The sequence below is a fragment of the Rattus norvegicus genome, chromosome X (genome assembly GCF_036323735.1).
Source record: "Rattus norvegicus strain BN/NHsdMcwi chromosome X, GRCr8, whole genome shotgun sequence".
Taxonomy (NCBI): Eukaryota; Metazoa; Chordata; class Mammalia; order Rodentia; family Muridae; genus Rattus; species Rattus norvegicus.
In genome coordinates, this window is record NC_086039.1 from 105090585 (window position 1) to 105115366 (window position 24782).

General features: G+C 43.1%; 3 protein-coding genes across 8 annotated transcripts; 1 reads left to right on the forward strand and 2 right to left on the reverse strand.

The window, feature by feature from the left end:
- Positions 1–395: 395 nt before the first annotated feature.
- On the reverse strand, positions 396–2510 carry Tmsb15b2 (thymosin beta 15B2). The gene is made up of 3 exons (NM_173313.2): positions 2418–2510; positions 1105–1209; positions 396–610 (listed from the first exon to the last, which is right to left on the reverse strand). Exons 2-3 carry the CDS (start codon positions 1202–1204, stop codon positions 573–575), a joined length of 138 nt encoding a protein of 45 aa, NP_775435.1. The 5' UTR covers positions 1205–1209; positions 2418–2510; the 3' UTR covers positions 396–572.
- Positions 2511–8606: 6096 nt separating this feature from the next.
- On the reverse strand, positions 8607–21352 carry Slc25a53 (solute carrier family 25, member 53). Of its 3 annotated transcripts, XM_039100049.1 has the most exons (4): positions 21108–21236; positions 16638–16697; positions 15883–15974; positions 8607–11079 (listed from the first exon to the last, which is right to left on the reverse strand). In XM_039100049.1, the coding sequence occupies exon 4, from the start codon at positions 11046–11048 to the stop codon at positions 10128–10130; it is 921 nt and encodes a 306-aa protein (XP_038955977.1). In that variant the 5' UTR covers positions 11049–11079; positions 15883–15974; positions 16638–16697; positions 21108–21236; the 3' UTR covers positions 8607–10127. The 3 variants fall into 3 exon arrangements, with proteins under 3 accessions (XP_038955977.1, NP_001121074.1, NP_001406499.1); NM_001127602.2 differs by lacking the exon at positions 15883–15974 and having other exon boundaries at positions 21108–21352; NM_001419570.1 differs by lacking the exons at positions 15883–15974; positions 16638–16697 and having other exon boundaries at positions 21108–21352.
- Positions 21310–24512, forward strand: Zcchc18 (zinc finger, CCHC domain containing 18). 4 transcript variants are annotated; one of them, NM_001402235.1, is made up of 4 exons: positions 21310–21543; positions 21867–21942; positions 22091–22230; positions 22641–24512. In NM_001402235.1, exon 4 carries the CDS (start codon positions 22766–22768, stop codon positions 23945–23947), a length of 1182 nt encoding a protein of 393 aa, NP_001389164.1. In that variant the 5' UTR covers positions 21310–21543; positions 21867–21942; positions 22091–22230; positions 22641–22765; the 3' UTR covers positions 23948–24512. The 4 variants fall into 4 exon arrangements, with proteins under 4 accessions (NP_001389164.1, NP_001389165.1, NP_001389163.1 ...); NM_001402236.1 differs by having other exon boundaries at positions 21867–21921; NM_001402234.1 differs by having other exon boundaries at positions 21310–21491; positions 21867–21921.
- The last annotated feature ends 270 nt before the right edge of the window (positions 24513–24782 follow it).

The following is a 24782-nucleotide window of genomic DNA, read 5'->3' on the forward strand; positions in this document are numbered from 1 at the left end:
CTTTTTCTATCTTCTAGAGATCAATTTAAGCCCTCTATTGCCATTCCTTCATTCGAAAATGAATGTATTAGTGTGCATTACGGCCTTGCATTTCACACATAGGCAAAGTGCTCAAGAGGTTTTCTTCCAACCATTTTTAATCAAATCAAGTACCGTTGTGTAATTCCATCCCTTAGACGACAAAGAATAGGCCATTGGATTCTTGTGACTATAATTAATTTAATGTTAAAGTAGAAATGAAAAGAAATCCAAGGAGCTCAGAAGCACACAATGTCACAAAGATGACAAATGAGGCACCCAGTGTAGGTTAAAATTGCCTTGCCTTGCAGCAAGTGAAAAACCCACATGCGCCAAGGCCCACCAAAGCATACTGACAATGAAAGTTAGACACCAGTGAGCAGTGGAAAACACATTTAATGATTGGTGTTAAATGCTGACCTTTCAGTCAGGGTACTTAAGAACCTATCAGGAACCGCCTAAAATGTCTACATATTGGATAGGTTTACAGAAACATGTCTAAATCCAAGACTATCCAGCAAAGTTGAAGTTGCTCTTGAGAGGAGAATCTCATTTTATGATCTTTGATTATATTCTTTCTCCTGCTGGATAGCTAGGGATAAAAAAGAAACATAAAAATACCGTTAGCAGAGAATTTCTCTAATATGTCTAGTGTCCTCCTAGAGTTTGTGCAGGGCTTGGGTCTTGTGAACTAAGGTCTGGGGTTTGAAACCAAGCTCCATTAAGAAGAATTCTGTGCTAAATCTTCAAATGGTTATCATACATGCTCTAAATTCAGAATACTAAGGAAGGTAGCACTTGCAAATCCTCACAAATGTACATCGAGTTTTTTGTCAATTATTCCAAGATTATTTTCAATGTAATTTTTGTAATTTTCAACAGGAAAATGGTTTTTGTTTCTTTATACTACTAGTGTTTGTTATGGAAGAACCACTTATCTATGCCCAGTAACAAAATCAGCTAGTGGATATTTTAAACTGTTAAGTATGGTGGGACACTATAACTTACTTTGTGAAAAACATAAAAGAACATAGGTTTGTTAACTGACTATACCAACTTTCACTACTAGAAACCCCCATTACTTACTTTCCTTCGAAGGAAGAGTATTCTTTTCTTCAGTATTAGTCTTCTTCAACTTTGATTTGTCAAATGTTTCAACTTCTGATAAGTCTGGTTTATCACTCATCTTGACTAAAAGACAAAAATGTTACCCACTAGAACTATGATCAGATTGAGTCACAGTAAAAACATTCATTTACTGTCAGTGAGTATTTCACACGCTGTTTTTCAACAGAATGTCAGAAAGTCTTGTTTTTCTTAGAGTACTCTAATTGCAAAGCATTGGCCCATCTGGTGGTAGTAAATGACAGCAGACAAAGATGCTCTAGAAAGCAAGATACTCTAGAAACCGGTGGTATGGGTTTTGCGGTGGGGCTTACTTTAAAATTTCTAGCATAGGTACTTCTAGCCAATTACTTTTAGGGTATTTGGGAAGGGTGGTGAGCATCACAGAAAAAGTGTCATCACACAATGCTGTACTGACGTCTAATTGAATGATGAAAGTCACAGTGAGAATGAGGGCATTACAAGTCCCACACCTTCTTGTGGCCTTAGCAAATGTGTAAGGGGGAAAGCTGAATAGGCTCAGACTGAACGTTAGTAGAGTGAAGTAAGCCTAGAGTTAAAATCTACTTCAGCCAGTCTTCACTACTAATAGGCATGATACAAAGGTACACGTGGTGAAATCCTTGGTATCCTCTAAATTTCACAAGTATATCAGAAAGGGACAGTAGGAAAAGATCCCAAAGATCAGAAGGCAGAACTCTTCTTTGCCACCCCATTGGGGTGGGACACAATCTACTGACAAAAGTAAACTGGAGAATTCTTATCCCTGAAGCTTCCACACGGCCCAAACACACCGCGCGGTTCAATCACGGATACCCTAAGACCCTCTTTTACCAAGTGAACACCCCCCCCAGCCCTCCAAAGCCAGGAAACTGGGATTCACACATGTGTAACCACAGGGCGGGGCAGAGGGGCGCCCTTCCCTCCCTCCCAGCCCTCCTTCCAGCCTTCACTAACTCCTCAGAGCAGCGGGTCCCTCTGAACCGCCCAAAGTGGGGACCCCCCCCCCCACCTCCACCACCACCGCCAGGACCGCGATCGAAAGCCAACCCTAGAAGGCCTTTCCTACCCTCCTTCCAGCTGCTCGTCCCTTTCAACCTCCTAAGGAAGGGACCCCTATCCTCACCAGGACCGCACTGGGTAGAAACAAAGCCTCAGAGAACTCGGGTGCTCAGACAGAGCTCGGTCGCCTGAAAACGCGAAAACTCGAAAACGCTAGCACAGGCGACAGCAGTTGCCACTGTGCCTGGCCCGTGAGGGCCACACGTTCTCACCTGCTCGTTCCAAAGCTTCTATCAGGCCAGCAATTCTGTCCGCAGCTACCTCCGGACCAGGGTGGTGTTCGCGGGTGCAGCCACTAGCTGATAACTCTTCAACTGGTCTGCCCCTACTCTCTGCCCACCCTTCACAATTGAACAAACGGCCTGACGTAGTCCTACGCAGGCCTCTCTGATTGGACAAGTCCTGGCTTGCCCCGCCCCCTCCCCGTCTAGTTTTCTGGAAGGCAGTCTCTGTTCAGTTTGCCTGCAGCCCACCCATAGTAGAACTTGATGATGTCATGGTATAAAAGCTGATGGCTAAGGGACGAATTATTGGCAAGATTAGGTTCCCCTTCTCTTCCACAGCTTTAGACCTGAGGACCACAATTCCTTCTTTGCAAATACATTCATTCCTCTGCCAACTTAGGAGCCTCACATTAAACAGCTACATCTTACCAGTTAGATTTTAATATTTGTGCTTCAAGGGCCAAACTGAATTAGTTGTATCCTGCATTTTTGGTTTTGTTTTTGCTTTTAAATGCAGCCTTGGGAAAGGACCATACTATAATGACCAGTGGTTTTGAACCTATGCTCAGTAGCCTGTGTTCTAATCTCTGGCCAGTTCATAGTACAGATGTGAAGCCAGTGGTTCAGGGCCATCCACTCCTGACTCCTGAACATTTCCTATATAATCGTGTGACACTTTAGACTTTTTGTGCCATTGACCAGGAGAACAATTAGTTTAGAATAACCACAAGACAATCTGCTGACACTACTTTTCACCTAGTACTTTGACGTGCAAGAAACAGAAGACAAAAACTATGTAGACTGAAGTTACCTCCTCCAAGGCTTAGGGATTATCCCAGAAGAGGGACAGAAAGATTTTAAGAGCTAGACGCAATGGATTACTACCATGTTTTCTGAACAGTTGTGATTACAGGTACATGACCTGATCAAAATTAAATCAGACAATATCCCAGCATAGAAGAATAAGGAGCGGGGCTGGAGAGATGGCTCAGTGGTTAAGAGCACTGACTGCTCTTTCAGAGGTTCTGTGTTCAATTCCCAGCACCCACATGGTGGCTCACAACCATCCGTAATGGGCATCCAATGCCCTCTTCTGGTGTGTCTGAAGACAGCAACATTGTGCCCACATACATGAAACAAACAAACAAATAAATAAATAAAAAGAAGAAGAGTAAGGAGCACAAGAAGTCCTGCCTCTAGCTGAGAATTACTAACAGTTGATGGTTGTTGGGAAAGGGAAAGCCAGTTTTCTTCAAAGATGAGGTCCTTGAGAGGCTACCCATGTTCCAGCTGATGGCCCTACTCCCATGCACATACTGTCAGCACTAAATGAAGAAGAAGATACATGAAATAAGGGGTTAATCATTATAATGAGAATAGAAGAGGAATCAGAAAAGAGAGAATGGGATTGTGTCTTTGTTCAAAACACATCATACACAGACATAAAATCCTCAACCAACAGAAAAGACAATAATAATTAATAATAGTAAGTAGTAAAACTCAACGTTTGGAAAACAGCACCACAATACTGAAAATCTGTTGCTGATAGTATTGTGGAGAATGGCAGCCTACTGTGGCCACCAAGCATCCTTGTCACTTATTATTATGCTTTTTTAAAAAGATTTATTTATTTATTTATTTATTTATTTATTTATTTCATGCATATGAATATATGCATTAGATCCCATTGCAGATGGTTGTGAGCCACCATGTGGCTGCTGGGAATTGAATTCATGACCTTTGGAAGAGCAGCCAGTTCTCTTAACCATTGAGCCATCTCTCCAGTCCCTCTTATCATTCTTTATACTAGCTACCTCCCTGTCAACTTGACACAAGCTAGAGTCATCAGAGAAGAAGGAGCCTCAGTTGAAATGCTTCCATGAGATCCAACTATAAGGCATTCTCTCAATTAGTAATTGATGAATGGGTGCCCAGGCCATTGTGGGTGGTGCCATTCAATGGATAATGCTATCCTTGGGCTGATGATTCTGGATTCTCTAAGAAAGCTGGGCAAGTAAGCCAGTAAGCAGCACCCTTCATGGCTCCATCAGCTCCTGCCTCCAGGTTCCTGTCCTGACTTCCTTTGGTAATGAACAAAATGTGGAAAGTGTAAACTGAATAAACCCTTTCCTCCCCAAGTTGCTTTCTGGTCATAGTGTTTCTTTTCATCACAACACTAGAAACACTGACTAAAGCATTGTAAATGCCAAAAACATAGGGCACTGTTGACTTTTTACCTTGACTATTTCCTAGGGTCACATTTTTCAACGAGTAACCCCAAGGGATGAGAAAACCTCACTCAGACAGAAGATGTTTTATTTTCTATAAAGGTAGCAGAATCTTCAGAATTACCACTACTTTCTTGTACCTAAACCTACTGCTTTACTTTATGTTGCATTCGCTCCTTTATTTTTTTCTTTTGGTGCAAAACAGTGAATGTGGTCACATTGAGATGAGAAATAAGTGAAATCTATTGTTCTTGTAGACAGTGACAAGAACACTTAAACTCTGAGGGGACAAGAATAATGTGAGAAGACTTTCTCTTTTGATCCCAATACTTTTTCCTCTTTTTATGATTCCGATTTTACTTTATTTTCATTTAAACAGTACATAAACTTTAAATTGTAGCAATTAACACATTTTAAATTATACCTTGAGAAATAGGTCCTCGTTCCTGTAAAAGTCTTCTGATTATCTTTTAAAACATTAATCAGTTTATTTACTTACTTTACATTTCGACCCTGGTTTCTCCTCCGTCTTCTCCTCCCAGTCCTTCCCCTAACACTCCCCACATCCACTCCTCCTCCATTTCTCTTCAGAAAATGGAGAGCATTGGATAGCCTCTCATGGATAGCAGTCTGCCTTGGCATAGCGAGTTGCAGTAAAATTGGGTGCATTCACTCTTATTGAGGCTAGACAAGACAGCTCATTTAGGAGAAAGGGATCCAAAGGCAGGCAACAGCGTCAGAGACAGCCCCTGCTTCTTCTTTAGGACTCTCACATGAAGCTGCACAACTACTACATGTGGGCAAAGGGTTTAGGTCCATCCCATGCATTCTCTCTCGTTGGCACCTCATTGTGAGCACCTATGGGCCCAGGTTAGTTGGTTCTGTAGGGTTTCTTGTGGTATCCTTGACCCCTCTGGCTCCTACAACCCTTCCTCCCCATCTTCAGCAGGATTTTCCAAGCTCTGACTAATGTTTGACTGTGAGTCTCTGCATCTGTTTCCATCAGTTGTTGGATGAAGCCTCTCTGATGACAGTTAGGCTAAGCTCTGGTCTGCAAATATAGCAGAATATCATTAATAGTGCCAGGTGTAGGCTCCCCCACATGCCCTGGATCTCAGTCATTGATTGGCCCTTCTCTCAAACCCAGCCCCATCTTTTAACCCTGCACATCTTGTAGGCAGGACAAATTGTAGATATAAAGTTTTGTGGCTGGGTTGGTGTCCCAATCCCCCATTGAAGTCTTATCTGGTTACAGGAGATGGCCAACTCAGGGTCCATATTCTCCACTGCAAGGAGACTTAGCTAGGGTCACCCTCATAGATCCCCCGGAGTTTCCAAAGCCCTAAGTTCCAGCTCATCCCAGAGAAGTCCCCCATCCTGATTCCAGTACTCTCTTCCTCCATCCTTTCCCTACTTGCGCCAAGTCTTGTTTATGGAGATAGAATATATAGCGATGGTATGATGGCACAAACTTAGACATGGAAAACAGTGGAACAGAGCAGCTCTACAGATGACTCAAGGATATATAAATGCTTCATATTTGATAGAATTTTGTCATAAATGAATATGGAGAAAAGGGTTTGTCAACAAATGATATTAGGATAACTGGATATTTATTGAGAAAAGATGAAAGTGAACTTCTAGCCTCATAGCATTTACATGCTAGGGTTGAACCTAGGGCCTTGCACATGCTAGGAAAACACCCTATCTCCAGCCACTATTCTCACATTTTACACAAAATTAACTTCAAATATATTTGAAGAAATAAATGTGAAATGAAAAACTAAGGCTCTATATTCAAAAAAATAATTTCTCCTCAGAACACAGAGACACTTACTGTAAAGAGAACCAAGGATTGAAGTTAGAATCAATAACTCCCGTAAATAAGTTTGAAAAGGTGACAAAATTCAACAGGAAAACCGGCAAATGTCTTGAATAAATGATTTTACAAAAGAAGAGATCCTAATGTCCAACAGGCATATGGAAATATGTTCAACATTATTAATGATCAGAAAAATCAAAGCAGGAGACTTCATTTACTGCCACTGGGTAAATAATAGGTAAAAAAATGTCAGGTAATGTGAAGTGTTGACCTGCAGGTGGAGCGACAGGAGCTGGTGAATTTTGTAGAAATTTGTGCTGTCAGAAAATGTTAGGCAGCATTCAGTTATATTGAAAGTATGCACACCCCACAGACCAGTAATTGCATTCTTCAAAAAATATCCCACCGAAACCTGTATGTAGTTCTTTATGGCTGAATCATATTGTGTATACTTCTGCCTACTTTTATGTGTTGATGTTAAACTTTAGACTTAGCCGGTTGTGGTGGTGCACGCCGGTAGGATTTGCTGAAGGAGGCAGAGGCAGGAGGATCACGAGTTTGAGGCCAGCCTGGGCTACACATTTAAAAAATAACAAAACTTTAGATTTAATATGTCTTTAAACCAATAGAGATGTTCATTAGCTCCTCATTTTGTGGATCTCAAGTCCTGAAAGTAATTTTTTAAATATAATAAAAACGACTAGATTATCATCACAATGAAACATTAATGTTGACATTTAAAGTCGCTCGCCGATAATCGCAGTCTTAACTAGCAACTTTATTGAGCTAAAGACATTATAATCACAAGATGCTGTACATACCACAAACTCGGTAAATATTGTGGTTGAACATAATTTTATTACCATTATTCAGAAGATTTAATTGGAAAAATGATAGGTCTATGTAATTTTATAGTATTCCTTAGGTTTTTATATGATCCAATTTTTGGAAAAAAATATAAATTGTGCCATGCTTTGGTTGTACATCTTTGTAATTTCATAACTTCAAATTTCAACACTCATATTTAAAGCTTATGTATAAAGCAATTAGCATAAATTTAAACTACTACAAATGAGTCTTAAAACGTGTCAGGTGAATTTTCATTTCATGGTATTTGGCAAGTGGCGTTGGAGCTGTTGTCAGTTAAAGTGCTTGCCGAGCATATACAAGGCTCTGTCTGGGTTTGAGCTCCAATGCCACACAAATGGGACATGATGGTGCACACCTGCAACCCCAAAATTTGGGAGAGAGAGGTGGAAGGCAGGAAGACCAGAAGTATAAGGTCATCCTTGTCAATATGGAGTTCAAGGCTGGCCTGGACTAGAAACTCCAGGTAAAAAACAATTTGGTAAAAACCCCATTTTATGCCTCTGTTTGTTTTGTGGTGTGGTGGGTGTCCTTAAGGATTCTAGATAAAGTCTCCGCTACTGAGCAACAGCCCTATAGAATTATCACAGAGATAAAAGATTGTCTTTTTAAAAAAACTTGAATATACAAATAGCATATCTAGAACATTGAAAATTAATTATGTAGGTAGCCTTTAATTCCAGCATTGGTAGGTAAAAGCAGGTTGATCTCTGAGTTCAAGGCCAGTCTGGTCTATCTTTTGTTTGTTTGTTATGTTTTTTGTTTGTTTGGTTTTTGGTTTTTTGGTTTTTTGAAATTGGGTTTGTCTGTGTAGTCCTGGCTATCCTGGAACTTACTCTGTAGACCAGGTTGGCCTCAAATTCAGAAATCTGCCTGCCTTTACCTCCTGAGTGCCATGATTAAAAGTATGCATTACCACTGCCTGGCTGCCAGTCTGACCTATAGAGTAAGTCATAGGACAGCAATGGCTACACAGAGAGACTCTGTCTCAAAAAGTGCACTGTGTGTGTGTGTGTGTGTGTGTGCGTGCGCATGTGCACACACATGCACATTTATAAGGACAATTTCGGTTCAGTTAGGAGGTGTGGGTAGAGGAATTTATCATGGTACCATGTATGAAGCAAGAACTGCAGCACATACCTTCGTAGGAACACTCAAAATTCTGGAGTTGAAAGGAGCACGAGAGTTGAGCGGTGTGATTCTGGTGCTAAAGACATTATAATCACAAGCATGCTGTAAATACCACAAACTCAGTAAATATTGTGGTTGAACATAATTTTATTGTCATTGTTATTGTCATTGGCATCATAATTAGCACAAAACTAAATCCACTATTAAAAGAAAGTAAACACATCCAAAAGGCATGTGTCTCATTGACAATGAGTCAGTAACATTATCTTCATGTAATAGGGATAGCACCCTGAGGATAGAGACCATATCACAGCTTGATAATCAATTCGATAATTCACCAACTTTATTGAGCACCTAGGCACAATGGAGGATTTAAAAATGCATACAAGAATCCCTGCTTTCAAGAAGTTTACAGACTAGTAGGAGGTATTGAAGAACGGCAAGAACATTAGGGCCACATGGGATCAGTGACATGAAGGGATCAGTGCATGTTGATGAGCTGAGAAAAAATGAATATCACAAAAGTAATGCAACATTCAGGTTTGGGGGGGGCGATAGAGAAGTGGCTCCATTTAGACAGTGCGATTGGAGCTGGACTTTTGTAAATTCGAGGTCTTTTATTGGGGAACAGTGCGAATGAAGAGAACAGTGTGGGGCAGAGTATATCCTTGGGTAAGTTCATGGAATGTCTGGGGAGTGAAAAACACTGTTTGGTTGGCTTATGCATTTCATGCATGTGTGGTAAAAAATGTGCAGAAAGTTATATGGGGTCCATATTGACAATGGCCTTTAATGGCAGGCTAAGATCATTACACTATAGAGCTGTTCACATCAACAGAATTAGCAATGAATTATGAAGAGATAAGTTCATGCTAAGTCCAAGTTTCTTATAGAAACTTAAATGGTTTGTAGGCAACAGAATCATATATATATATATATATATATGATATATAATATATATCAGATAACACCAAACCATCTATAGTAATATTTTTCTCTATTTGGCATGTAATTAAATTAAAATTCTTGCTTTAAAGTCTTTTTTCCTTCTATCCAGGCACCAAATGTTTTCTCAGCCCCATGTTTAGGATCAGCAGTGGCATCTTGAGGCATCTGATGGGTGGAAGTGAATCTAATCTAGGGTTGTTAATCAGAGCAGATACCCTGAAAATGGGACCCACAGCTTGAAGTGAGAGTGGCTGTGGTAGAGGCAGTGAGAAATGTTAGTAAAATATAGGCATCTTTGAAGTTGTCCTCAAAGTCTAGTGTAGTTCGTTGAACTTGGAGTTCCACTCAGCTTGCTCAGAGGGACACATAGAAGGACCCCAGACTCACAGTACTGAGTAGAGTCTTCTTTTAAAGTTTCCTCTTATTTACAAAAAGAAACCTTGAAGAAACGACATTTAATCTGGGCTACAGCTTATTTAAAGGCTCCAGGTTCTGTGTATAGCCTAGGGAGACTTTTCTTGACCAAGGAATCCTGGTAGGTTTTGTCTGTGACTAACAGGTGAAAAGTTACGAGCTTCTCACATGCAGTGACAGTTTGCAAGTAATGGTTGTTTTAGGTAACCAAGCCAAAGAAATATACTATACACAACCAACAAGGAAAGATTTAAAACAAAGATACCATAGCCACCGCATTTCCTTTGGTCAGTCTTTCATCTCTTTCTTGGTGTGTGACTTTCTCTGCAAGAAGTCATGAATAGCAGTAGTGAGGCCCCATGTCACACTGGACCTGAGGATGATCAGGGATCCTCCTCTATAAATCAGCAGGATTTTTCTACCTCGAGTGTCCCACACATCCTGCGCAGAGGCCCATAGGCTTGGCATTCTCTGCCAGCCAATATGAGACTGCATATTGGCAACTAGCACAATCAGAGGATACAGAATCAGGCAGGTAATGGTTCCATTGACACTACCAGACACCAAAGCAGGAACCCAATGGGGCAGGCCTTGCCTTGCCAAGCCATCCTGGATAGGATCCTTGAAGGAGAAATAGAGAGCACTTCCCAGGCTGTTTCTGACCAGGACTGGCCAGAAACCCCGATAATAGCCCAGTGACAGCCTCCCCCAAAGCCCATAAGAATTGAATTCCTTGAGAATGCTAAAGGTGCTAGGGAAGCAAGCTTGCTTTCGAGCATCCTGAAGCACATTCTGTACTCTCTCAAAGGGGCTAAGTGCTACAGCTTCTACTACACCTGACATGAGCCCCGCAGTCCAGCGCTGTCCAAGGGAGTGTGGCCCAACAGGGGAGAGAAAGCACAGCAAACTATCATAAGTGCCAAACAACAGAGTCCCTTGGAGGGTCTTGGAGAGAAGAGGAGGATAGATGCCCCGGTAGAAGTACTGAGGGCCTTCGTGCCAAAGCTGTCTCACAGCCTCTGACACTGCCACAGCATGGATCTGCTGCCGGAACACAACCTTATAGATAGGAAAGGTCAGGAAAGTAGACATAAAGTTGGAAATCGCCCCAAGGGTGTAGGCCTGTGACTGCCAGCTTTTCTTTCCTGGAACTTCTGCTCGTGTCTTGTGTTGAAGCTCCTTCCCAGCAGAGTTATTCTGCTCCTCCATGGTGAATACAACGGGACACAGGTGGAAGAAGCTAGCAAGAGGAGACAAGAAGTTAGGCTACCGTTTAAACGTCTTGACAAGGATTTTCCTGGTTTGGTCTGACATAGAACTATGAGAAACACATTTGACGGTTTCTAGAACAGACACGCCCTTAGGGAATTAATATTTCATCAACTTTAAATAAAATTTTGAATTTATTTCCCTTGATAGTGTGTGGTACCTTGGTGACACAGTAAAATTCAAACATTCAAAGAGTTATGATTAAGAATCATAGAAATAAGGAAACCTATTACCTTCGATTCTTAACCACGGGACTTGGCAATTTGAAAATGTCCCTGCATGTATGTATGAATACACTCACAGAGGTTAAAAGAGGACATTGGATCTCCCGGAGTTACAGGCAGTTTGAGTCACATTGATGTGGGACTAAGAACTGAACCTTGGTCTTCTGGTGAGCTGTTGCTTCACCCCCCACCCCAAACTTTGGATTTTATGGCCTACTGAATATGTAAGTCGTTTCTCTCTTGCCCATACTACATTTTACCACACAATGGGTTGATCTTAGGTGTTGTGTGTGCCAAGCAAGTCTAGAATCAGATTCACAGCCTCCAGCCCACAAGTTATTTTTAGTGTGTGTGTGTGGAGGGGGTGAGGGTAATATGTGTTTGTTAGTGTTTGTGTGTGTATATGTGTGTGTGTGTGTGTGCATGTTTGTCAGCATGTGTGTGTACTCAGGCATACACGTATGTGTGTGCATGAGCATCCTAGGAGAAGATCGAAATTGATGTTGGTTGTTTTCCACAAGTCTCTAACTTATTGTTTGAAATAGGGTATCTCATTGAACCTGCTGCTTACTAATTTGGCAAGAAGCTGATCAAAGAGTTCCAGAGGTCCTCCTGCTATTGCTTCCCCAGCTCTAGGACTACATGCATGTGCCACCCACCATGCCTGGCATTTTTATGTGGATGCTATGGAGCCAAGCTCTGCTCCTCGTCTTGCAGAACAAGCCTTTTACTGATTCAGCCCTCTCCCCATCAAAACATTTTGGTGGTTTTTTGTTTTTGTTTTTGTTTTTTTGTATTTTTATTGAATGTTTTATGTTATTCCTTTTTCTGGCCCTCCATTCTCCCACCCCCCCCCCGCTTTTAAAGTAGTAAAAAGTTGCAGTGAGAAGAAGCTTTTTTTCAAAGTCGGTTGTAAATTTGAGGGTAAGAACCTCCTCCCATCTACCTCTGTAGCTTCCTGCCCAAACTATAGCTGTCTCATGACAAGACCCTACTCCTCCATAATTGAAAGGAGGGAAGATTAGCTGCTTCTGGAAGTTCCTCCATGCCATGATGCACAGCACGTGACAGTTGTCAAGTTATTCACCTTTTATATGTATAGCTATAGAATATAGCAGGGTTTCTCGTTTTGTGCTCTACTGACATTTGGTGCAAGATCGTTCTTTATTCTTACTGTTGGTTTTAGCCACAGAAGGATGTTTATCAGGGTGCCTGGCTACTACTCACTGCATACCAGAATCACAAATCATGTTCCACATATGTAAGAATCAAACACCACCATCACGGCATGTAGCTCAGTTGACAGAATGCTTTCCTAGTTTTCATGAAGCCCTGTGTTTAAGTCCTATCACCCTATAAACTGCACACAATGGTGCATATATGTAACCCATCATTGGGTTGTAAAGACAAGGCAATGAGTTCAAGGTCATCCTTAACTACTTATTAAGTTCAAGGAAAAACATGAGACACCCCCACCCCCCACACACACTTAAGACATGGAGTAGTAGTATTAGATGCAATTTGGGGGCTAAGATGCAAAAGGGAAACTTCCAATCAAGAAAGAAACAAGAGCTAGTTGTGGTAACACAGACCTGTAATCTGAGCTACTTGGGAGGCTGGGGGTAAGAGATCACTTGAATCTGAATTTCAAAAGCTGCTTGATCTGTGTAGTGAAACCTTGTCAGAAGGGAGGGAGGGAGGGCACAGGGGAGGGAGAGAGGGAGGGTTTCATGGGCCTGAGAAGAGAGAGTGTGCAGCAGTAGCAGCTGACATATCAGGGAGAGGATGAAGAGAGCACATGCTGATCAAGACTGAAGGCACAAACAGGAAGTCTAGCCACAATTGTGGACTGCAAGTTTCACACAGAACCTAGAACACTGTGGTCTGTGGTTATGGCTCACTTAATAGGACAAAAGGCCAATGAAGCTAGGTTAGGTGCTACATGTAGGCTATACAGCCTTCTCTGGGATTCTGCACTCACAACTGGCTTTAGACTGCTTCTCCTAGAATCACCCTTGCCTGGCCCTGCCTGGCCCTGCCTGGCCCTGGCCTCTTGTCCTGTTCTAGCCCTAACCCTATAATATCATTTTGCAACCCCTTACTGAAGCCACACTCGTTTCTTGGTGATGGAGGAGGCTCACCCTTCTGTGTTCTGCCCATGAACATCTGCCCTGCTCCCAGCACTTCATGTTGTCCTAAAGCCTCAGCCTCCTTCACCTTCAAGGCCAGAGGGGGAGTAGAAGGCCCTGCGTTCCTGGGAAAGAGTTCGTCAGGGACAAAGGTTCAAGGGGGGGAGGCATTTCTTACATCCTTCTTGAATAATTCTGGGCACTTGGCAGTCACATCCATATCTCAAGAGTCAAAATGGACCCCTCCCCTACCTCTTCCTACCTAGGTCACTCAGACCTCTAAATCGACAGAAGCCTGGAACATTCCACAGCTCTCCCTTCTGAAGCTCACCTTGGCCTTAATGAGGACAAGTGATCAGATAAAAGGTTTTCACTTCATCTAACCCTGACTTCAGTAACATTCCAGTTCCTGCCCACATTTTTATATACTGGCAGTCTTACTTAGTAGACAGAAAATGATTTAGCATACTCACATTGTAAGCTCTGGTTCTGTTATCAACATCTTCTAGGACTTTAGAAATTTAATGACCTCTTGGAGCCTCTTTTACTTTAGTTATACAATTATCAGGCAAGGAATACTGCTCTGTCAGCATCCTCCAAACTGTATTCTGTCACAAGGGCTCAGATGTGGAAGATTTTTTACCTGTGGTTGATAATGGTGTTGTACTTTTATACCATGAATCCCTTCTACCATTTATGTCAATAATTTTGAGGGATTAAAAGTGAACAGTAATCAAGAAGCACCATACTTTAAGTATCTCATACATCATTTTAAAACTCTGATTACTTGTATTTTACCTAGGAAAGAAAGGTCATGCTTGTCTTGAGAATTTTTCTCTTAAGATACGTTGGGGAATCACAGAAAAACACAGATGGTTATGCACTCATTGATAAGTTAGGACAAAACGGCAACCAACAGATTGGGAAAAGATCTTTACCAATCCTACAACAGATAGAGGGCTCATATCCAAAATATACAAAGAACTCAAGAAGTTAGACCACAGGGAGACAAATAAACCTATTAAAAATGCGGTTCAGAGCTAAACAAAGAATTCACAGCTGAGGAATGCCGAATGGCTGAGAAACACCTAAAGAAATGTTCAACATCTTTAGTCATAAGGGAAATGCAAATAAAAACAACCCTGTGATTTCACCTCACACCAGTGAGAATGGTAAGATCAAAAACTCAGGGGACAACAGATGCTGGCGAGGATGTGGAGAAAGAGGAACACTCCTCCATTGTTGGTGGGATTGCAGACTGGTACAACCATTCTGGAAATCAGTCTGGAGGTTCCTCAGAAAATTGGACATTGAATTACCTGAGGACCCTGCTATACCTCTCTTGGGCATATACCCAAAAGATGCCCCAACATATAACAAAGACACATGCTCCACTATGTTCATAGCAGCCTTATTTATAATAGCCAGAAGCTGGAAAGAACCCAGGTGCCCTTCAACAGAGGAATGGATACAGAAAATGTGGTACATCTACACAATGGAAGATTACTCAGCTATCAAAAACAACGAGTTTATGAAATTCGTAGGCAAATGGTTGGAACTGGAAAATATCATCCTGAGTGAGCTAACCCAATCACAGAAAGACATACATGGTATGCACTCATGGATAAGTGGCTATTAGCCCAAATGCTTGAATTACCCTAGATCCCTAGAACAAACGAAACTCAAGACGGATGATCAAAATGTGAATGCTTCACTCCTTCTTTAAATGAGGAAAAAGAATACCCTTGGCAGGGAAGGGAGAGGCAAAGATTAAAACAGAGACTTAAGGAACACCCATTTAGAGCCTGCCCCACATGTGGCCCATACATATACAGCCACCCAATTAGACAAGATGGATGAAGCAAAGAAGTGCAGACCGACAGGAGCCGGATGTAGATCTCTCCTGAGAGACACAGCCAGAATACAGCAAATACAGAGGCGAATGCCAGCAGCAAACCACTGAACTGAGAATAGGTCCCCTATTGAAGGAATCAGAGAAAGAACTGGAAGAGCTTGAAGGGGCTCGAGACCCCATATGTACAACAATGCCAAGCAACCAGAGCTTCCAGGGACTAAGCCACTACCCAAAGACTATACATGGACTGACCCTGGACTCTGACCTCATAGGTAACAATGAATATCCTAGTAAGAGCACCAGTGGAAGGGGAAGCCCTTGATCCTGCCAAGACTGAATCCCCAGTGAACGTGATTGTTGGGGGGAGGGTGGTAATGGGGGGAGGATGGGGAGGGGAAGCCCATATAGAAGGGGAGGGGGAGGGGTTGGGGGATGTTGGCCGGGAAACCAGGAAGGGGAATAACAATCGAAATGTAAATAAGAAATACCCAAGTTAATAAAGATGGAAAAAAAAAAAGATACGTTGGGGAATAGATCCAGAACTGAATTCTGCCTTCATTGCTTACTTAGCTGTGCGATCTGGGAGACGGACAGGAAAGTTGATGTCTCACATTCTTCAGCTCTAAAGTAGTGACAATAATGTCTATAACACAAAGGACTGATATAAAATTAGTAACAACATGAGATAAAGTTGCCAAAAACCTAGGACTTGGTGCTTTAAAATTATCCAAAATGATTATTCCCAACATCATTATCTGTTTTCACAAAGTACACATTCCCGAAGACTATCTAGAGCCAGATAAAGTGACATGCTGGAACATATCCACTGTTCCTCTGGGAGCCAGGGAAGAGCTTTCTTTTAGGCTCAACATAACCTTCTAGGAGAACCTGGCACCCTAACATTAATTTCAAATGGAATGGAGAAGGGGCTTGGAGGCTGCCTTGAACAATCACTATCTAAAAACCTTATGATCTGTCTCCCATGTCTACAAAACCAATCAAATGAGCATATGAGAACTAAGACGTCCCTGGCTAGTCTAGTGCAGATAGGCATCATGGTGGGCATCCTATGAATCAGCCCTGCATCTATCTGTTCATTTGGAGAAATTCTCAGCCAGTCTTTTGGTCAGTTACAAAAAGCACATTATCAATCATCTTTTTTTTTTTAATAAATATTTTTTTCTTTTTTTTTTCAGAGCTGAGGACCAAACCCAGGGCCTAGGCAAGCGTTCTACCACTGAGCTAAACCCCCAACCCCCTCAGTCATCTTTTAAGTCATGGGCAAATCACTATGGAGCTGGAGATAGATAGGATTTGCTACCTGTCCTCAAGGATGTGGGACTTGAGTCGGGTAGACAGTTCAGCAATGGACTAACTCACACTGGAAGACAAAATAAACATCACATGGTCAAAAAAGAGAAAGAACAATATATTTTACACAGGACAAGGAAAACTCAATGCTGGCAAGGATGTGGAGAAAACACATCCATCATCTATTGTTTATGGAAATGTGAGTTAGCATAGACACCATGGATATCAGTGTGAATGGTCCCCCAAAAAAGGAAAAAAAAGGAGATAGTTCTGCTATTCCTCTCCTGAGTATATACCTGGAAAAACTTCAATGGGCTTACCAAAGAGACATCTACTCTTTTTTTTTTTTTCTTTTTTCCGGAGCTGGGGACCGAACCCAGGGCCTTGCGTTTGCTAGGCAAGCGCTCTACCACTGAGCTAAATCCCCAACCCACCAAAGAGACATCTAAATTGGTCAAGTTTGTTACCACATTATCCATGATGGTGATTACAGAATCAGTCTAAGCACCATTAACAAATGAATGGATAATGAACTTGAGGTGTGTATATTAGTAAATGAAATATTATTGCATCATAAAAAAAGAGCAAACCCTTTCATCTACGGCAAGATGGAAGAAACTAAATGATGCTATTCTAAGTGGAATTAGTCTGGAACAGAACATCAACTATCACATGCTTTTATAAAGTAGAAACTTAAAGATTGTAGACTTGTAAGTAGAAGACTAATTGTTAGGGATTGGGAAGGTAGGGGGTACAAGAAGAATGGTTCGATATGATGGTGCATGCTCTATTCGTATCAAACTGAACCCCATTCAAGTGCTAAAGATCTGCAAAAGTCAGGAGTCACTCTCTCCATAAGATTTTTCCAGTGCACTAAAATGTGCCATTAATATGTGTTATGGTCTCAGGAAAGGGGTGGCACCAGCCTTAAGTAAGTTACCTCTTGTTAGGGGGATAAGTGGAAATAGGTGTTTTACACTGAGGAAGAGACCTAAAGGACAAAAAACCAATGTTGGCAGGGATAGGTGCTTCTAGAACACTGGTCACCCACTAGAACCCGTGGGTCACGAACCCTTTTTGGGTCAAAGGACCCTTTCACAGGGGTTACCTAAGATAATCTGCATACCAGATATTTATATTATGATTCGTAACAATGCTCCCAACACCCCCCCCCAAAAAAAACCAGACAAGTAGAGGCTAATAAAAGGAGTCATAAAGAGGGCCATGTTTTTGTTTATTTTCTTCATTGAGAGCATTATAGTCAGACAATCCTCAGTTTGAATTCTGCTCTGCTATTACCTGACTTTATGACCTTAGTCAATTCTCTCCAATCTTTGAATCTAAATATCATTATTGTTTTAATTTGTATTTCTTTCTTATTTTGGTGGAGGGGGTGGCACCATGTCATTGAGGAGATGAGAGAACAATTGGGGCCCTCAGTTCTCTTCTTCCACACCGTCAGTTCCCAGACCGACCTCTGGTGATCAGGCTTAGTAGCAATCACACTCACCAGCAGCCACCTCACCCCCTGTATCACGCACTATTTTTAAAGCGATTTTTGTATCAAGAATATAAAGAGCCTGTGCCATAAATTTTCATTTTTTAAGTCAAGTGGTAGCAGCAAAGCTCAAATCACAACAAAACCAACATGTTTTAATGGCTAATAGAATCTAATGTTCTAATAGAATCTTCTACTAGACGCTTTATTTTATCCTGTTTTTATTTTTCTCTTTAGTGTCAGGGATCAAAATCGGGGTTATGATTTACATACTAAGAAGATACTCTTCTGGCAAACTGCATCCCCAGCCTTGCAGGATACATTTATGCTTTCGCCTCAAAATGGAGATGGAAGGTACTCATGGGTTCTGGAGTTGGCTGGCCCTGGACTGTCATCCCGGCGGCGGCTCCACTTCCAAGTAGTACAGCCTTATGCAAGCCACTTCACCTCCTTGAAACTCAATTTGCTACGCTGAAAAATGGTGTGTGATGCCTGTGTCAGCAGGGCTGCCGAGAAGTTTAAATGAGATAACCAATGTAAAGTTCCTGGCACAGAGGAGGTTGCCAAAAGTAGCCACTATTATTTCATCTGAAAGCTTTGCCTCCCAATCCTCAAGCTTTTAAGGTTCATTTGTCAAAATCCGAAAATGTGGCCTCATTAGAACCATCCTTTGGTGCACACTCCCATCCACGTGGCCAGAGATAAAAGATGTTCTGCATCCCAAAGGATTTTGCTAGTAACTTTGCTCTAAAATATTCTTGCTTCAACCTCTGAACCTATACCCAATCCGTTCTTCTCATTATTCTTCGATCAGACCTTTCGAGTCTCTCCTTTAGTTCCTTATCTTACCTACCTGGTCCAACAGAACATCTACTTTGGTGATAAAGCCAGTGGAAACACAGAACAAGGGTCTGCTATGAGGTCGCTGTCTAACATGATACTAGGGAGCAGAGCAAAATATGAAGAAAACCCACCAGGCACTCCCAGTCCCAGCCCTAACTCTGTAAGGTAAACTGCCTGTCTCCTATGTACCTCTAAGGCTCTCTAACTTTACCACCACTATTCCACCCCCAAGAGGAAGACTTCAACATCAATAGAGAAGGTACTCCCTTCCAAATTTGGATTGTTTGTGTAATTCTAATCACTACAGTTGTAAATAAGAAGGCAGACAGGAATAGGTGAAATATCTTAGCAGGTTGAAGGCAAAGCCCAGGATAATGGCAGGGTTTCAAATGTTCCCATGCGTCCAAGCATCAAGAGTCCAGTGCAAACCCTACAGGGGCCTCCTAGCTACCATCTACATGGGAGAACTGTTACCTGCTAAGAACCAGAAGCAGGAAAAAATGGAGCAGGTTTTCTAGTCTCTGGCTTCACAGCCCATTCGCTTTGGACAGCCTTGCATGCCGTTTCCATGGAGTTGCTCCTTCTCTGGAGCCATTATGCCAAATCCAGCAAAGGAGAAGTCCCCTGAAGAGCTCACAGAAGGGCAACCTAGCAACCTAGCCTTGAGCCAGGAAATGAAAGAGCTATATCAGCAGCAGCAGCAACGAGCTGTGGTGTGGGGGTTAGGTCAAATGATGTTTTGTTTCTCACACGTTGTCCTCAAGCAGGTGTTGAAAGAGGAAGATGTTATGAAGGTTGTAGAGCAGTGAGTGATTCTTAACTGTTTGGAGGCCGCAGGCCCATCTGAAAATTTATAGAGCTATGGGATCAGAAAAAATATATGCTCGAATGCTTTGCATGCAGTTTCAAGAAGAACTTGAGGTAGGAACGTCTGCTCTGGGATTAAGTTTCATGGCAAATAGACTGTGGACAAACATTTAAGTGGCAGAGTCATTTATTGATGCCTTCAGCATGGTGTGGTGTTTAGAACAGTGGTTCATGTTCATGGCTTCTCTATAACCCAGAATCAATTAGAGCAACGGGCAAAATACAAATGACGTCGTTCATCCCCAGTGGCAGTAAAGCCAAATCTCCAGAGCTGGAGCCCAGGAATGTGCATGTCTGACAAACCCTCGACAAAGATTCTGTGGTAGCCAGCTGGGAGCCCACACTTTAGTTTGTAGCATGAATTCAGGATTGAGAGCTCTGGCTTCACCTGTAATTTTAAGCAAGTCATCTCTGAGTCCGATTTCCTTTGGTGGTCAGACAGAAATGCTGCTTTTTTTTTTTTTAATCATAGTGTGGTTTATTTTAGTGTGAAAATGGGAGCAAAAACGTGCCTCAGTTTCCTCCTTGGTACAATGCATACCATAAAGGTTGCCGTTCTCTTCTTTCCCATCTCTCCCCACTCCTCTCATCAGCACAACCATTATATTAACAAAGCTGCTGAGATAGTTTGTGGATATGTATGTACGAGTGAAAATGCTCTCTCTGCGTAGCCCAGCACAGGGCACAGTGTTGGCATCAACACAGAGGAAAATGCTGGCATCAACAGAACAGCTGACCGAGGTGCAAAATCGGACGCTACTAGCTTCTTTGCTGCATGATATAGGACAGGGTGCCTAAGCTCCTGGTAGCTCAGTTTTCTCATCTGTAAGTTGCAGACATCAGTTCTTGATCATTAATTTTATGTAGCCCTATACTGGTCCTATCATCCTCCTCTTGGCTTTTTTCCACTAACTAGTAAGGGGTGTTTACAGGCTAGATGCCAGGGCTGGGGTGAGAGCGGTTGATTCTGTGTTTCCTACCCATAGTGCCTAGGTGCTTACATCCCCCTCTCTGTTAAAATGGGTACACTGTTACGTTTTAGCGCAAGACTGGTGGAAGAATAAACGAGAAATCCGTGCAAGCGCACTGGCCACACAGAAGTGCTCAGCAAATGCTATCCCCCTTCCCCCCTATACAAAGGTGAAGAACTCTCATTGTTCACTTGGTTTCGGTCCCACCTCCTGTTTTAGGCTTCTGGTCGCAAAGCATCCGAGGGGAGCCAAAGCGGAAGGCGATAGGAAGAAGGGAAGAGAGAGGAAGCTGCAAACTCACGAATGAAATGTAAATGGGCCAGGTCCGTGAGTCCAAGCTGCACTTGACGCCACGCTCGCTCCCGCGCCAGTCTGCCGCAGCCCCCTCCAGCAGGTTCCCCCCTCTGGCAGGCATTAGCATCCTGGCCCAGGCTTTGCCGGGAGGCCGCCCCTGCTCACTGCTGATTGGCCATACCACTACCTTCGTCACTCTCTTTTGTCTCAATGGGCAGAGGCTAAAAGCAGCCGCTGCAGCTCTGCAGGCTGAACTGAGGGCGGGGGCAGCTGCAGCTGCCTTGGAAACGCGCTGCGTCTCTACTACCCCTGGCTGGGCAGCCCTGCAAAGAGCCTAGCCCAGACAGCTCAGGGGCTGAGACGCCATCCTTTCTCCTGTAGGCCCTAAGAGGTGAGACAGCTCTTCACAGCAGACCCTGAGCATCCTCTGCCCATCTACGAAGGTAAAAAAAAGGGAGGTGCAACCGCATAATGCGGAGATGGGAGGATAGAAACCTTAATATTTTGGGCTTCAGAATTGGCAAGTTCGAGGCAAGGAAATGAACACCCTAGCGGTTGGGCTATATGGTATGAGGTGAGTTTCACCTGGATGCTATCTAGAATTTGCTTAGATTGGAGAGGGGATTTTTTTTTTCCAGGAAGGTAGAAAAGGACAATGCGTAATGATTCACAATCCGTTTATCCTGAAACCCCCTTTCTCTCATCTCTTCAGGGATAGAAATACAGAGGTGGGAGGGTATCCAATGTCTCTTCTTTTTCTCCATAGCAGCCCATCAAAGCCGATTTCAAACGTGAATTCTGTGTGACTGATTGCAGAGCTGGTAGGCCGCTGTTTTCCCCGGGTAAAATGGATTGGGGGAGGGGTGGGCCCTTTTGGCATTTATTCTGAAGGTAGGGTTTTTCTTCCTGGCGACAATGGCGCCTGGGAGGGCATGATGAGACTGCTGACGTCTCAGACCCTTCTCCTCCCTTCCTTTTGCTGTGGCGCAGTATAAACTGGAGGCCCAGAACCCCTGGATCTGAGAGCCTGTGGTCAGAGATCAGCCCTACCCGGACAAGAACTATTACGGAAAGCACCTGTTGCAAAGGCTCGGCTTGAAATAAAGGTGGAAGCCAGTTTCTGAGCTCTGGTAAGAATCATAGAAAAGGGGGAGGGGCAGGGGGTGGGGGAGGGGGAACTTGCTACCTAATATATTTAAGGCTTTACTTATTAATTCTGTAAGGTTTACTCTATTGCCTTCTATTTGAGAGCCTAGTAGGGGCTCCAAAGGCTATTGTAGCTAGAATTCCAAGCAACAGTTGTCGCCTCTCCTAAAGAAAAGGCAGTGGGGTGGGGTCCAGAAGGGAGGGAGGGAGGGAGGGAGGGAGATGTGACTGACAAAGGCACCACTAGCATAGAGAAACTATTGCTCCTCAAGGTTGTGAAGTGGGAAAATATTCAAGATTGTAGAAAATGTTATTAGAAGCTTGTTTCCAAGTCCATTGTTATTTATTTATTTATTTATTTATTTATTTATTTATTTATTTATTTATTTTACAGCTCCTACCCAAGCGCAAGGAAGATACTGCCCGGGAACGTTTCTTTGGAGGTTTCTGCAGACTAGGCCGTTTTTGTTAGCAGAAAGTCCAAGTATCTTGTATTCAGATACCCAATTGTTGTCAGGCATGGCTAGCCTCCTTGCTAGGATGGGTAACAGTCGCCGTCAGAATGCAGCTTTTATGCCTTTGGCCCATTCCATGCTGAGGGCCCTGGGGAGGAGCCTCGGTCCTTTGATAGCTAACATTGCAGAGAGAAACATACAGTCGTTCTCTGGGAGGGCCGAGCTAGCCCCGGGGGAAGAAACCTTTGAGAACTGGCTAAGCCAAGTCCATGAGGTCCTGCCAGATTGGCCCATGTCTGAAGAGGATAAGATTAAACGCCTGATGAGAACCCTTAGGGGCCCTGCCCGGGAGGCCATGCGTTTGTTCCAGGCTGACAATCCCAATCTAAACGTAGCAGAATTTTTGCGGGCAATGAAGTTGCTGTTTGGGGAATCTGAGAGCAGTATAACAGCACATGGCAAATTTCTAAACACCCTGCAGGCACAGGGAGAGAAACCATCCCTGTATGTGATCCGTTTAGAGGTGCAGCTGCAGAATGCTATCCAGGCAGGGGTCCTTCCTCAGAGCGAGGCAAACAGAACTCGCCTGCACCAGCTCCTTGTAGGGGCTGAGCTGAGTAGGGAGCTGCGCATCAAGCTTAAGGGTCTTCTCCAAATGCACGCGCATAACGAGCAGGAGAGCCTTCCCGACTTCCTGGAGTTAATCAGGATGATCAGGGAGGAAGAGGATTGGGATGAGACTTTCCTTAGAAATAAGCGGCCCAGGAGATCTGAGACAGTAATGGAGCGGGCAGCCAGCCCTGTCGTCTTTCAGGGCTCCCTGCCTATAGTGATTGGCAGTGCTGACTGTAACGTGATAGAGATAGATGATTCCCAGGATGATTCAGATGAGGATGTGATCCTGGTGGAGCCTGAGGACCCTCCACTCTCATCCCCAGGTACCTCATCCCTCAGAGGCACAGTCAGTACTCAGGAAGAAATGCTAGTTATTGAATCCCCTGATGAATCTGATGAGGAGTCTCCTTCCACTAGCAGTGGTTCTGGGCAAAGGAATAATGGGCCCGGGGATGTAGGCAGAACCAGAAAGCGAAAGTACCCCATCCGCTGTCCTCATTGTGGTGAAGAGGGCCATGCCAAAGAAACCTGTGACAATACCAGCAACAAGGGCCAGGTTTTTGAGAATCTGATTGTCACTCTGCAGGAGCTGACTCATATGGAGAGACCAAAGCCCCCTGCACCATACTAAGGTGTGTGCCTCAGCCCCAGATCAACGTTTAAGTCTCCTCAAAAGCTAATTCTGGAGGGAAAAGGGATGGGGTGGGCTTCTAACATAAGGAATTCATTTAAAACAAGCTTTTCTTGGGAGAAGAAAAAGCAGACTGGGTTACCATGCAAGACAGAGGCATGGGCCCATATCATTCCTTGCTCATTCCACTAACTGCTTAATGGTTGTTTCTCTGTGTGTCTTTCTCTGGTGATTTTAATCTATCTGTGAAGTGGTATCTCTTTGAACCTTCCAAGTGAAATTAAAAAGAAAAAACCTAAAGTGCACATTACCTGAAACCCCCACCCTGATACAATCGTCGTCAGTCCTTTGGTGAATGTCCTTGTGATCTTTCTCTGGACCTTTGTGCCTAGGTATATATGTATTGATAAAAGTGATCATATAAGTGCTGTTCTATAGTATGTATTTTTTCATCGCGCAGTATATATTGTGGACTTCTAAATAAATGAATATATAACCATCTAATGTCATGCATACTATATATCTGGGGAAGACAAATAAAGACTGAAACTAACTGTAACAACTACAGTGGGGGTGTTTTATTTAAAGGGAAGAGGGGAAGTTGAAATGAGCTACGTAGCTCTTCCACATCTGTTATAACTACTGGCCTGCCTCCTAGTTCATACAGCCATCTGCACCAACTAGTTAATGTCCCAATATCCTCAAATATATCCTGAGAAGTCTGTCCATTGCCCAAAAGAGGAGCCGTCCCTGTCCATCTGGTTCTGCCTTACCTCTTGGCCTAAGATCAGAGGCCGAGGATGATTTCTGGTATCTCTCTTTGGGCATCCTTCCT

Coding starts and splice junctions, on each gene's coding strand:
- Tmsb15b2 (NM_173313.2), bottom strand. CDS start 1,204: ATGAGTGATAAACCAGACTTATCAGAAGTTGAAACATTTGACAAATCA. Junction 611..1,104: donor TACTCTTCCTTCGAAGGAAA/GTAAGTAATGGG, acceptor TTTTATCCCTAG/CTATCCAGCAGGAGAAAGAA.
- Slc25a53 (NM_001419570.1), bottom strand. CDS start 11,048: ATGGAGGAGCAGAATAACTCTGCTGGGAAGGAGCTTCAACACAAGACA.
- Zcchc18 (NM_001402235.1), top strand. CDS start 22,766: ATGGCTAGCCTCCTTGCTAGGATGGGTAACAGTCGCCGTCAGAATGCA.